At 36.3% G+C, this 15,575-nt stretch overlaps 1 protein-coding gene across 1 annotated transcript in view; it reads left to right on the forward strand.

Moving 5' to 3' along the window:
* PHF14 (PHD finger protein 14) overlaps positions 1-10,728 on the forward strand; it is a 166,974-nt gene extending 156,246 nt beyond the window's left edge. Inside the window, exon 19 of the mRNA XM_086614903.1 lies at positions 10,654-10,728. Coding sequence (XP_086471029.1) covers positions 10,654-10,728 — 75 coding nt within the window. The remainder of the gene's footprint in view (positions 1-10,653) is intronic.
* Positions 10,729-15,575: the final 4,847 nt, after the last annotated feature.

The raw sequence follows: 15,575 nt of genomic DNA on the forward strand, positions 1-15,575 counted from the left end.
TGACTGGCAGCACTAGGATTTCAGGAAAAAATAGCCTTCTGAAAGTAGCCTCAACTTCCTCTTAAATACCCATAATTTAAATGCCATACTTGATCCAGGAGCTGTTTAAATTCAGTACTCCATTTCCAGAGAAGCCTTGTTCTACAGCATATTTCATATGTAACTCCAGTAAATAGTACTGTTCAGTTCAGTGATCAGATGAGTTGGATGTAACGATGCATGTGTACATGTTTGCAAGTTGTGGCACTTAATGGTTGTGAAGAACATTATGTCTTGGAAGCACTGTGATATAATGTAATGGGAGACAAGAAACCTTCTAAGTGAGTCATCTTCTGAGGAATAGTGTTTAGTGAGCTTCAAAGGGAGTTTCAACAAACGATATTAGGTGACTTCAGTGTTTTAAGGAAAAAGTAGATAAATAATGATTTATAATGCAAGCTCTGTAATGAGCTCTTCTACCATAGATATGCAGAACACTAATTAGTTGTAGCCAAATTTCCCTAGCTTTGGGAATCTTAGAATATAGCTTTTCAGTAATTGAATCACATCAAAGTATTTTTTCTCTAACTCTTGTAATAAAGTTATATGTGATTTGTTGGAGGGTGGGCAGAGATGGGAAGCAAGCTGTTGACAAAGCACAGGGTGGCTTTGATGAAGTATAGTGAAACAATAACTTCTAGATTTATCAGAAAGAAATGCATCATGAACCTGTAAGGAATCCTGTTTGTGGTGACTACATGCACGGAGGTAAGGTCAGTCAACTTACTTGATTCAAAATTTCTGACAGGTAATTAATCTTTTTTTTTTTTACAAAGTGTATAAATATTGTTAGAGAAAAAGTTTTGGAAGGATATCAGAGTGTGTTTGGAGGCAGATGCTGCTTTTACAGGGCAGGTTTTTGTGAAGTTCTTTTGACAATAGCATTACCTTAAATGGTTGGAAATTGCATTATATCCAGTGGAAAGAGTTTCATCAGATTCTGACTTCAAAAAATTACAGTGAAGCAACATCACTATCATGACAAATTACCAAAACAATCCTCAGTATACCCACTGAATTAAATAACATTTGGCTTTAGAGCCTCACTTGGAAGTGGAAAGACGAGTGGAGATTGAAAAGGATTCATTCTACTGTTAAACCTAATACGTTTTTTAAATTTAGAACCTGATCAGCTTGAAACTATTGAAGCTTGATACACTAAATGTTAAAATTTTGACTGAAAATCGACTATGTTTTTATTACCAATACACCCTGATGCTTCAGGTACAGCTGACTTGACCTATTGTATGAAACAGGACTGTTGAAGCATCATTACAGGAACAGAACAGTAAGTGCTATCTTCAAATACAGAAATAAAGTCAAAATATAAAACCAGAAAAAATTCCTTTCCATCAGGCCAACTGAATTCCAAATTCTAAAGCCATAGATTTCTTGTCTTTGATTTCAGGTCCATAGTCAAATGTTTGGGTTATATTGTCAAATTGAAAGTATGTTTATGCAGCTTACAAAGGAATGATTTTGACTTCTGCATAGATCTGCAGTACTAATGTTAATTTAGATTCAATAAATGATGACAGTAGGGAAGGTGTAAGTCTTCCATGAGGGATTGTACCTGGGTTGTTAGTGCAAAGATGTGGATCTGGCCCTAGCCTGGAATGCTCTTGTGGATGTTCTATTTAATGAATGTGGAAATCATTGAAACATCTGTCTAGTTATAGTTGTTGGATTCTGAATTTAAATGTCAGTATGTGTTTTGAGGGACCTACTGAAAGGAATTGTGTTTTGTTTTAAAAAAGCAAAGGTCTCACAGATGGGAGATTTCTTCATCAGTAGCAAAGGTTCTATTTGCCATCATAGTCTATTCTCCATCTACAGCTTCATCCATTTTTATCAGTTTTGTTTGCAACTTCATGGATTGTGACTGAATATAGTCATTGAGAGTTGCAACAAATATAAATCTCTTTTTAAAGCATTTACTTATATCACGTTTTGGAAAATAGATGACTAAAATAAAGGCCTTTGCTGTGCTTTTCAGACTCCTATGTCATCAGTATTAATTCCACTGAGGGATCCATCTTTTACGCCTAGAGCCTGAACAGAATTTCATGGCTGTACTCAGGTTAAATGTTCTGATGAAATATAAAAGAAAGCTTTCTGAATTGCTAGCTGTCACATTATAGCAATATTTTCATGAATTCCCAAGTTATTAAATTTATAATACTGCAGTGGACTTTCTAATTACATGTGCATTTTCTTTTGTCATAAGAAAAGAAAAAACTTTGGTTACGCTTTTTACAGTAATTTAATTAAGCATTTCCTGTAAGTTCATTTCAGTATCTATCATGGCTCACTAAAGTTGGAATTCAGTATAGAATGGTAGATTAATTGCCCTTTGTGTTAGATGAAATAAGAATCCTAAATATGCAGAGTCATGAAATTTAATTGTGTTCCTCAATTGCTTATTCAATGCTTTGGAAACGTGAATCAAGAAATACTGAAAAAGAGGGCCAAAGGTTGTTAAATGTAGCGAGTAACACAGATTTTGAACTTTACTTAATGAACCAAGTGTTTATTACTATGAAATAAATGCACCATTTAAAGAATTATGGTGGAAATGTAAAACATTAAAACTCTAATTAATTTTGGTCAGAAGCATGCGATGCATTCATTTTTCCTAAAACATTTTCATTAGGGTCTGGATTTTCTCTGTTATTGAGATAAATGTATTCCTTTCATATGGTAGTGCTGTCTTTTTCCATTAAAAACGTGTACTTTGGTGATGTTTAGAGTGATGTCTTTCAGCTACCTTCAACTGTAGGCAGCACTTCTTGATTGTTGCTTACAGAAGCGTTTTCATATAACTCAGTTGTGCCTACTTTCCTGTTTAACGTTGTTAATTATTTTGGAAACAACATTTAGACCTCTTGATAAAAGGGTGCCTATAGCCAAACATACTTGCAAAAATATTTAAAGCACGAATAAAAATCTTCAGCTATCATGTAGTAACTACCAAGATACATATATAGCCGCACAATCGAGCAGTTAAAAATTAGCTTCTTACTTGTTTTTTTCATTAAACAGTACTTAGAAATAAAATTATTTCAAAGAGCTGTTAATTCCTTATTGATGGTCTGAGGACCTTTTGTTCTCATGGAGCTATTGTAAGAAGTAATTTTATTTCTTAGTATCAAGAATACAAACATGAAGAAGTTTTGCTTCTTATAATTTAGTACATATATAGTGTAAAGATGGTGAGGGTATAACCATGAATATTTAAAATAAATTTGATCAGAATGTGTATTTCTAGGCTATGGAATATTATTCTGTAGTAGTAATATGTGTATATATAAAGTGAAACTTTGTTTTAATTTATAATTCATAAAAATAGTGATTACATTGCCACATAGGTAGAAGATTCTATTGAGGTTTCCATATATCTGTTTATATATGCCCAGTTGGAAGTAGTATAATTGAGTGTCAAATTTGCGTTAGAAAACATCTTAATCAAGACAGTGTCAGACTTGAAGGCTTGAAACCTAATGAATGTGTAAACTCTGAGACCGCAGTGGAAATGAGAGAGGCCCGTCCCACACAGGCACAGTGCAATCCTGTTAAACATGCTTTTCATCTGTTTCTTAGTTGTGATATCTAAGCATTTATAGATATAGTCTAAAGTTTATAAACCTGAACCTTTAGAGACTCAAACTGTTAAAGAGGAAACATTCTTCTCTACTTTCTTCAAGGAGAACCAGCTGAACTTGTAAAACAATGGTTGGGTTTCAAGCACCACCTGGCCTGAAGAGCTTCCCAACTGTAGTGGCAGTCAGCCAAAAGGGCCACTCAGTGGAATGGTTGCCTCCTAAAAAGGAGAGAAACAGATGGAGGATTTGAAATCTGGCATGAAATTCCACTTCTGTACTAAGCGTTAAATGAAATTTGACTGTAAGGGCACTTGCGATGGTACATTTATCAGTATAATCAGAATTAGAAACAAGGAAATAGAAAATACAGAACGCTGGAAAACATTTCAAAAAGACTTAAAGTTCTTGTACCAGTGCAAGTTAAAGGAAAGAGTTTGTGGTAAACATGCAGCTGCTTGTAGCTTCTTAAGAGGAGCGTTAGTGTAAGGATAGTTCTCCCGGTGTTCCATTGCCACCTAGAGCACCATGCCGTGTACTGCATCGGTGAAGGAAACCACTAACACTTAAACGTTGCTCTTTTTACTGAACAAAATGGGGTGGAGACCTGCTTCCAGTTAATTGATGTCACGTTTATTTACATTATAATGGTTAGTTCATTCATAGCCTGCATTTTTTTATGTACCAGATCAGCAGAGATTTCATTGTAGGAATTTGGTGGGCTTTGACAGTAAGAATTAATGGAGATGCGCATTAAAAGGTACGACTGTCAGCTTGCCAGTGGTCCCGGAGGGGGCATTTTCTTGATGGCTGCTTCAGAATACTTCATGAAGCAAATGTCAAACTTGTCAAGGCTGTCACTATGAAAATGATCCATGTAGCAAGGGTCTCCTTTTCTTGGGAAACAAACAGCTGCCTTATCACTGCAGAGCTACGGTGACAGAAAACTGTCATCTATTACAAGAAATTTATATTTGCTTCTAATATCCATGGTAAAGAACTGTTCCAGTTGTACTCTGTATTTTTGCACAGCTCTTCATTATAAGGGTTGTCAGTGATACATTTGAAGAAGATGGCACAGGTTTTGGAAGAAAAATAACTTTTGAATTTTAGTGCTGGATGCTCACCTTTTGCCGATTTAACAGGGAGACTGTTTGAACTCCCAACTGTTAGCCCTGAAACTCCTTTTCCTCCAAAATTGGCCTGTGACATTGGAAAGCCAGACTTTAACATACACAAAGAAAATCTCTTGTAGTTTCTGAAGTCTCTTTTTCCTGATATATTTCAGAAGAGCATTAGAAGTATTTTTACCTACTTCCAACTCATGTTTTACTAGCTAGAATCTGTGAGGCAAGAGGTAAAATAGCAGCTGGACACCCTCAGTAGAGCTTAGTATATTAGTCATATTACAGCTCTTTTGGGGTAAGATACTATGAAAAGTCATAGTGTCTGAATTGGATCCTGAGTGTTTTTGAAATTATATTTCTAGATTGTGTGATGACATAGAGAACCCTTTAATCGTTCCTCATTATAACAGAATATTTTTGTGGTTTACATACTTTCTTATTATTCAAATGTTCATTTACGTCATAGTGTGATATATCGTTGTCTGTTAAGTTTAGAATATAGGTTACAGTTTGCAAAGCACACAACAGGAAGTTTGTTTTATTAAGTGTACCTTTGTAATTCAACTTTAGAAATTACAGGTGTGGTGTAATGCACAAATCTGTGAATTGGTGCATTTCCTAGCACAGTTAATTGAAGTGTGATCTGTTCTACATACAGAGTAGTGTCAGATTCCCTGTAGAGTTAAGAATTGTCTAATTCATTGTCATCTTCAGATTTCATACCATTAAATAATGGAATAAAAAGAAATTCTCAGACATTTTGAATGAAGTTGGTTGGAGGGGAAAAAAAAGAGAAAGGGGACATCCAAAACCCTATTTCTATCCAGAAAAATGCCATAATTTGTCTACAGGGGAATATTCTGGAATAATTACTACTATTAACTTTCCACATGGGACCTCTTATTCTCTGCTCAGAGCACCATTTGTAGTTGACCTTAAACATGCTTTCAAAGGGTATGAAGTTATAGGACAGTCTCTCTCAACTGTCAGATCAAAATTTTCAGAAATAAGATCTTAAAAGTCAGCTTCTTACCTTTATTTTTTGGCACCTGAAGACATCTAAATATCAAAGTATTCCCATTAACTTCAGCAAAGCTATTGAATGCTCAATACTTCAATAATAATTCTCAACACTTATTTAGGTGGCAGATTGTAGGGTCTCAGTTTTAATTCTTGGCCCTGTTCTTTTACTGTTGCCCATAAATGCTCAGCTACCAAGTGTAGACTAAGGAGTTTGAAGGAAGAGATGTCCATAGGATGTTTGAAGACATCCGTAGAGCATCCAAAGGACCCTTCAATCCAGCACCTTGTTTCCATCAGGGAAAAGGAGGGGTGCTTGGGGAAAGGATGTAGGAAAAAAGATTATGTGGAAAGTCCATCAGCATTATCAGGCCACTGAAATGAAATTTCAATTCAGGGTGTTGGGTTTAACAGCACTTTATGAAGCCCTTTGCATTTTTCCTTATCACTGTTGGTTTTGTAAATCTGAAAGAACAACAATTCCAGACTTGTAAACTTCATTTGTTTCAACATGAAAATAATCTTTGGGCTGTTAATTGCACTTTTTCAGTAAGAGTAGTAATACAGTCTTGAGAGATTCATTTCCCTTTGCTACTCTCACAAGTCACAGATCTGTGTTGAGGCATCTTTTAGGTGAGTGTGTCCAAAGTTCACTACTTAATATTCGAATCTGTGGTTGTCTGTAGTCAAAAAAGATACAGAGAGAAGTTTGATTTGTGACATCTGCTAGCAAAAACTACTCTGATCGTTGAAGATTTTAACATCAAAATTACTGTTCTCTGTTTCAGAATTTTTAGGACAGAAAGCACTAGATAGTAGGGTCATAGGTGACTGGAAGCAAAATAAATAATAACATAAAATAGAGATGTGAGTTTAATAGAAATAATGTAAACTGGATTTCTCTGAAACAGAAACTGGAATTCAGTATTTCATCTGCTGTGTAGCCACTGGTAATAGCAACTTTACACAGTGCCATCATGGACTGTTTTTTTAACAGATAACATGAAGATAAAAGGTTTTCCTTTGCTATTCATAACAATTAAAAGCATTATAATGATGATAATGATAGGTGGTAATTAGTAAAACAAATATATTAAATACGTTTAATCTGCAGTCTGTTTAGCATAATTTCTTGATAATTAGGCTATATAGGCTATTTAGCTGAAATTTCCAAAGTTATTAATGACATTGGAAATTGCAACCAATTCAATATCCTATGTGCAATCATTGGGATGCCTCTTGGGTTGTTAGAAAAAAAAGATTAAATATTTCAAAGAAAGTTTGCATCGTCAGCAAACTGAAAGAATACTGAGCCTTCACATAGAATATTAGAATGGGTTGGGTTGGAAGGGACCTCAAAGATTATCTAGTTCCAACCCCCCTGCCATGGGCAGGGACACCTTCCACTAGACCAGGTCACTCAAAGCCTCATCCAGCCTGGCCTTGAATGCTTCCAGGCATGAGGCATCCACAACTTCTCTGGGCAACCTGTTCCAGTGCCTCACCACCCTCAGAGTGAAGAATTTCTTCCTTAGATCTAATTTAAATCTCCCCTCTTTCAGTTTAAAGCCATTACCCCCTTGTGCTATCACTACATGCCCTTGTAAAAAGTCCTTCTTCAGCTTTTTTTGTAGGCTTCCTTTAGGTACAGGAGAACTGCTATATATCTGCTATAAGATCCTGGACTATGGTTATTATGTGTACACTAAATACCAGTTCAAATCTTTCCCAAGTATATTAGCAGTGATATTGCATTTCTTAGAATTTATAGGAGTTCATAGCTCAAAATTCTCTGATAATTTGCTGTCATTACTAAGTTTGCCATTTTCAGACCACTGCTGTCACTTCTTTTCTGGCAGAAGGCTGTGTGAGTGCCAGAACTGGTGGTTCATACTTTCCAGTGTCCCCCATCATCACTTCTGCCATCTCTTTTTTGCTGACACTGTGGCAGTGCACAGGTCTGGGAACTGATCTGGCTGAAGACATATCTGACAAAGAAAGTTTTTTTCCCTTGTCAATTCATACTGTGAGAAAGATCAAGGCATCGTTACTCTGCCTTTTGTGCAGCACTCACCCGTATGCAGAAGTACGAAACTTAGATTCCTGTTTCAAAATGACGTGTGACTGTTTCTGTTCTTGGAAAGTGGAGATGGAGTAAAAATGCTTCTGAAAAATTAAGATGTCCGTTGTGGAGCATGGTTTAATGCAATACTATTCAGAATGCTTTTGTGCATAAAATTGTCAAAATAACAAAAAATAACAAGATCATCAGTCAGGGACCTGAATGACTTGTGTGTGGGAATCTGCCTGCGTAAGTCCCATTTTTTCTCTCCTGGTAGATTTTACCTGTTCAGATATGTTTTACTTGGTTGAAGTAACAAGAGATGAACAAAGGAGAGTATTGGTACTGCAAAATACCCCATAGTGGATGCTTCCATCTTGAGTATTCATGCAGAGCAAATCCTAGACTTGCTGTAGCCACTCAGCTGTCATTTCTGCATCTCAGAAAATGCTGATCACTGCAGCTGCTGCTGTAACATAGGAAATCTGCCAGAGAGCAAGCATGACCTTATAAGCACAAAATGAAAACATTTTAAGTCTACAAAAAGCCAGAAGATTCTGTTACAAAACCTCTTTTCACTGGATAAAACCTTTTTGTCCACCAAAAAATAGGCTTGGGAAGCTTATGTTCAGTATTGAGCCTGATGTCCTTTCGCCCTCGCATTGTGCTCAGTGAAGGTACGGCCAGGTCTCTTTCCTGTAGTGCCTGAAATTTCTGCATGCTCCTTCTATCAGAAGAGGAAGCCCTAAGCAATATGTCAAGTGTGCTGGGAAAAGAATGATTGTGTAGGGTTTATATTTCATGTATGAGGGAGCACAAGTCAGGGCCCTGGAATAATGGCAGGTTGTGTGCTAGGAAGGTGGATTAGTTGGCATTGAGGTCAGTAGGTATACAACTTCTGTAGGTAAGGGCCTTCAGAAACATGCAGATTTGCTGTTCTTTTACTACTAAATCCTTCATGAAAGACTCTGGCTGTTTTTCTGTAGCAACCAAAAGTTTCTGTGGGTGGCTTTTTTATTCAGCAATATTCTTTGTCACCTGTAGGCAGTACAAATAAGCTTAGTTACACACCGTTCCTTTGTTGTTTCCCGTTCTGCCATGCCTTATTTCCTGCAGAAGTTTGACCTTAGTATTTGTACTATACATTACACTCCTTTGAATATGTGCTATACTTGTAATTTCAACGAATCAACAATCTTTGGTTTCACACCCGTGCACAGACATGTTTCCTCACCTGAACTAGAAGAGCCACAGGGCTCACCATATGTTGTAAAGGTAATTGAAGACATAACAGTCCAGAAAGATAAGAATAAAAGCATTTAGCCTTCAGTGGTCAGTCATGTAATATTTTTCAGTGCCTAGCCTATCTCCAGAAGGGGGAAGGATTTAGAAGCAGAATGCTTTGGAGTCTATGTTTCTTTACTAGAACAACGAGCTTTGCAGTTTTATTTTAGTGTTGTGTAACATAATACAAGACCTCATTTTTTAAATGAGATTTTCCATTGCTATTCTATTGTCTGCTGCCCATGTGATCTTCCTATATATTTGTACCTCTAAATCTTTATTATAATTATCCTTACAAAACACCCTTTGATGGTGAAAGGACGACTAGAAAGCAAAAAAAATAAGGTTATTTTCTTAGAAGAATGAAGGTACTGTTTTAAAACAGGAAGCTGTACCCTGGGTTCCTGGGTCCCACCTAATGTCCCTGACATTTCCTTTCTCTCAAGTATTGACTTGTGATGACTGCACATTACAGCTGCCAGGATGCTTCTTCGCTCCCAAATGTCTATGCGTTTTCTCTCCTATGTGCTTTTGGAACAAGGAAGATTCTCTATGTTGAATTAAAATGCACGTAGAAAAAATGGCCCTATTTTGAATGTGTCATAAGGACTGTTCATGATGTGATGAGTTGCAAGTTGCCTTATAAAATAGTTTTCTTAGTCTTTCCATAATTTATACTTTGGAGGTCACGATTTTGTACTGGACACAAAATAGTATCCATTCCTATGGAAACGGGCATTATGATGTCACTTCATTTTTTCAGTGATATCCAGAGGAACCCATAGTGAATTATGAGCCCAACTCTTGAGCTGAAGCTGTAGAATATTGTAAGCATACTGCAGCCTGACATGCTCATGTTTCCTATTTTAGACCTGACTGATCTTCAGATAACATATGGTGGTACAAGTAATTGGAAAATTGGCAGACCTGTCAAGAAAATATGCTAGATGGGACAAAAATACGATGCTGCAGCACATAAAGTGTCTCTGAAGTTAAATTTATTGTCTTTTATCAAATGGTGAAGTAAACGTATCTGGTCTCAAAAAAATGAAACATTCTTCAATGGCAGATGCTTTTCAAAAGTAATTTTTAGAACAATGATGAAAGTTCTTGCATTTCAAAACTAATTTAGTGGAAACCTCTGGTCAAGAACAAAGGAAAGGTGTGTAATGCTGTCTGCTGCAGACGTTTGAGTATCTTGTCATCCGTGTATGGTTTAGTAATGTCTTTCTGTAATGATCCAGTAAATTGCTCAGTGAATATTTACTCATTAAATTATTCTTCTACTATAAATGTAGGTAATTAGACTGGTTTAATTTTTGAGTGTTCTTACCATTTTATTTCAACTCTTGAGGAAAATCAAATGCTTTAATAAATGATTTTTTTTTTGCTTATTTTTATGTTTATTGGTCACACAAAAGATGACCAAAGTCTGTACAGAATTCTATACATATGCCTAAGTACAAAAAGTGTACTACTTCAGTAAGTTGATTAATGTTCAGGTTTTCATTTTCTTTTACAGGAAGATGAAAATGAAGCTGAGGCAGAAAATCCATCTCAGGAGCTGAATTTGGAACAGAAAAAATCAAAAAAATAGGAGATTGCCGTCTTGTTTGAAATATTTGCAAGTTGTGTAACAGTGATTATAGTTTCTCATGTAAAATTAACAAAAAAAGTTCTCAATAAAGTAATTGAAAATTAAATTCATGCTGCACTGGGGAATTAATTAAGTAGCTCCTGGTGATATTCTTGATTTCATTAAAAGCTGAATTGTCAGAACTGAGCACCACACCAATAAAATTCTAAAAGCTTTTTGAACACGGTATAGAAAGCTGATGGGTTATTCATCACTAATAACATTTACTAAGCAAATAGGTCAGTTTTTTTTTTTTTTTCCTCTACAAAGCAGCGTTATCCTTAAAGGATAGTTAGACGTATTTTGGTATTTTTGAGCAAGAGCTTTGATTCTTAAAAGTTAGATAAATACATTCTACTAAATGAGTTCTAAAATTTCTGCTGATCAGTGATTAAAATGTAGCTGAGGACTGGATGGAGGCAAGGATTTTTTTTGGTAGGTACAATATGTTTCATAAGTAATTACTTTTACGTGTTTGTATCTCATCTGATTTTTAATTGGCTTCATGTCTCTCTATCATTTTCTTCCATGTAAACCTTTTCCATTTTCATTTGATCACTGTCTTTTAATGAATGTCAGTCTTTTGTCTTGATTAGGCCATCCTACACAGCTCCAATTTCTTCATACCAATCTTTCCATTCTAACAGAATAAAATAACTTCCTGCTGTGTCATTAGACCTTTAAGTGAGTAATGAAAATCTAAAATAAACTCCCCTTCTTCCTGTACTCATCATTTTAATTTCCGATTTACCTCTGCTTTTTAGGCTGTGTGGGCCATTAAATGGGAAGGTCAGTACAAGAGACTCAGGTGTAGGTTTATAGCCGCATAGTTTCACAGATTGCAATGAAGAAACCAAAAATCTTAACTGATTCTGTTTTAGGATTAGAGCAACACTCACTGAGGTCCTGTGAGTGAAGTTTATCTAGCTCTAGGAGAAATTAATTGTCTTCAATTGAAAAAGTTCACCTCTTTTCCCGTTTTTTCCACATTTTTACTGTTACTGTGTATATTAAGTGTTAAATCAGATTGTAAATAGTATTCATCCTCAATTTTATCCCGTCTGTATAGATTATACTTTCAGATATTTTAAAAACAACATGCCTGTGCTTAAGCAATATCTATTACAAATTCTTTTCTGGTCATGAGGTTCAAATGTGTGTAGCTCATGGACAAATTTCTATCACAATTACTCTACAGGAGTTTAATAGCACTAGATCTCATTTTAACGAATGCAGCTATCATGTAAATTAGCATATAAATAAATTCAGCATTGGTCCATTTGGTGCAGATCAACCACTGTAGGCGTCTCAGAACGGGGAATATGGGTTTGACTTCACTGCAGTGGAAGAGACAGGTTTAGGAAAGACAGAAGCATGGATTTACTCTGCAGGACCTTACGGACTGTTCTCTGATCAGTGGTATGTGGGATCACAGGGTAGATGAGAACAAAGTGAATGTTTTACCTTTTTTCAGGCTAATACAAAAAGCCAAGGTCAGTTCTCAGAGCTTAGTACTCATCAGGATCTGAAGAAGAGGCAGAGCTGCCATTCGAAAGGGCTGAAAAGCCTCTGAATTTGAAGGACAGCACAAGTAACTTGTAAGAAAAGGTAAGAGAATGAGGTTTTACATGGGACTTACTTACACAAAGGTAGAGTACTGGCTGGGAGAGTTACTAACTGAGATGGATTATGGCCATGTCTTGGCCTCTCTGCCCAGCCCCACCCCCAGTGCACTTATCTTTGGGCTTATCCACCCAAATTATTCTGTCTGAAATTAGCAGATAGGGTGTCATTTATGCAAAATAATTATTTCCATTTAGTTCGTGGGAGCAGGTTTGTCCTTTTGTGGTGAGTCTTAAGCTCTGTGACAGCCTGAGGCTCTACGAGTGCATAAGGTCAGAAAGGTGGTTATTCGGTGTTCAGGTTTTGGATGAAATACATTACTTGACTCTTGAACACCTGAGTGAGGAAAATGGTTCAGACGTTGAAAGATACAGAAGCTTCCATTTGACATGTAATGCTGATGAGCTTAAAAGGAGTATTTCCATGTCTTTCCTAAATTGTTAAAAATTTAACATGAAAGTATAATTGCATAAATCATACCTTTTAGGTAACTCGTTTTTCAGAAATCAAACTTATGTCACCAGAAGTTTACAGTCAGAGTTGATAAACAGAAACGTGTTCCTTGGTTAACTTATTTAATTCAAAATTAAACACTGAAATTTAGATATTTTCACTGCAAAATAATAATAACCTGCACTATTATCATAATCAGCTGGATTTGATATGAAGTGAGACAAATGCGACTGAATCAAAATGCAATCCTAACTTCATCTGTTCCACGATAATGGAGGAGGCCTATTTAATGACTTGTGTGTAGATGTTTTTACTAAATAGAGGGGGTTTTAACTGATAAAGATCAAAAAAGACTGTACAAAATAGATTACTATACTTCCTTTATCTTGATTCTGATCTAATTAAAGTTTGCAGCTGAATGATTTTTTTGTATATTCTTGAGTTTTCAGACTACCATATGAATTTCATTTTCATCATACATTTTTTTTCTCAGTGTCCAGAGATTTTTTGCATACAATGCCCCGCGTAAAGCAGGTGGCTGCCACAGTCCTACATGACTATGACATGGTGCTTCTGAGTGTTACTCTGCATCAGAACCAAGTTGAAACCTGATGCAGAACATTGTGGCTTTTATTAAAGGTATGTCCACGCTGCAGACAAACACAAGCCAGCTTGAATACTGAAAGCAACCTAGCTCCTGTAGGATGAGGCTCAAGCTAGTCTGAATATGCTCAAAGGCCAACTTAGAGATGGGATGAACAAAGTTTAGATAGCTTTAATTCAGCTGGTTACAGCCATTTGTGTGGAGCAGTATATTCCTTGTATGTAAATATACACAGACACTCATGTACACGTGCCCAAGCAGCCAGTTATAATATCTTTTCTATTTCATTCTCTCTCCCTGTATGCAGTTATTTAATAATAAAATTATGTGCCACTCTCAAAGTCTAGATGGAGAATTACTTGTTTCCCACTCCATCCCTCTCATGCATGACAGTGGTGGTGCTCCCCAGTTGGGAATTGCAGTTTTCTGGTTTGCACCAGTGGTAGCTATTTTAGAGTGGCTTAGGGGATAATTATGTTTTCCATGCTTGAGGAGAAACTGTCATTTTCCTCATATTAAAGCAGATTTACTGCTTTTTATGCAGTTTATGATGGATTACCATTGGGTTTTGTTCAGTCCTCCATATTTGCTCTTTCCCATCCTGGAACAGTGAGCTGTAGAAAATTTTGTGGACTCCCCAACACTGTGTTTTCTATTACAGACAATCACTTCACCCTCAGAGAAGAGCAAATTTGTCTATTAGTATAATTTTTGTTCTTAGAAAATAGTGTCTGACCTTCCCACTCCCTGTTAGGCTCCTGCACCACTCCCTTATATGGGGGTCAGCAATTTGAGGGGTGGAAGTTCTTGTCAATCACCGCTTAGAGTAACATTTCTGATTTATGCAGGTATGGTTTATCTTGTATCATATATATTTCATAGATATATGTGTGCAACAGTTTGCTGTTAGATGAATTTCCTTAGTGTATTACTTAACTGTTGTTGTCACACAAGGATTCTTATTCCGAATGCTACATTCTCACATTAAAGATAGGACTCAAAATGATCGGCATGAGCTGAAAAAGCAAGCTACTTTTGACACAGATGCTGTTAAGCTCCTTCCTGTATGTAGCTCCACAGACATTGAATAGTTGGGTCTAAAACGTTGTGCAGTCAAAAAGATTCTGCACAAAATTAAATATATCTTGGTATTTTAACCCCCATATATGTGTAAGTTCATACCGGCTAAATGAGAATCCACAGTATTTCGTTAATGATACGTTGAGATGTATTGCTGCACTGGACATTCGGTGCTCAATTACGGTTTTTTCTCCTGAACAGCACTAGTCGTAGTGCATTATATGCATGAAATGTGACATACGACAGCTAATCCTAACACAATATTAATTTTCTGCTCGTTAGAAAGCATTCGTATACCTTTAAATTAAGAAAATGGTTTAAACATGGTTATTTCTTCTCAGGAGCTTCAATTTTGCACGGTCAGAATATTTAGAAGGAAAAAAACATACTGACAGAGAAGTGTATCACTTCAGTGCTTCTTGTTATCGCAGTCCCATAAGCCGTCTACCTCTTGGTTGGTTGCTCTGCATCACGCTACAGAACTAACTCTCCCTGACATTAGGCTGGATAGGTTTTACTCTCTGAAAAGTGAAGGTTGATTAGAAACTGACTCTATTTCCCATGACCTAAAGAAACAATTTTTACATAGCAATGAGTAAACGACTTCTATCACCTATCTAAGAATATAGTGCAAATCATTGCAGGTAATAAATGTTCCCTATGGTGAATTCAATGTGGATTCTGCAGCGATGTTATCTGGAGAAGGAAGTAAAACGCTGAAGGCAACAGCATGAAAATGCACGCAGCTATGGCATAATTCTGATTTGTTTTGAAAGAACTATTAATTTCCTTGTTACAAAGCCACGTAAGAGCAACCCTTTAAAACTGTTGAACCATGAAAGCCGTTTCCTTAAGGGTTTTAAATTTGGGAACAGACTCATGAAATTTATAGCTTTGATGAGATATTCTTTTGCCTGCAGTCAGAATGAGAACCAGATCATTGGCTTCCCAGCATGACACCTATGTATTCTTGTGTGCACTAGATATCATTAGGCTCATAATAACACAGCTATCATCACATTAACGTCTGAAAAGTTCAGTTTTGATG

This window comes from Tauraco erythrolophus, chromosome 7, assembly GCF_009769465.1.
Source record: "Tauraco erythrolophus isolate bTauEry1 chromosome 7, bTauEry1.pri, whole genome shotgun sequence".
In the NCBI taxonomy this organism is placed as follows: Eukaryota; Metazoa; Chordata; class Aves; order Musophagiformes; family Musophagidae; genus Tauraco; species Tauraco erythrolophus.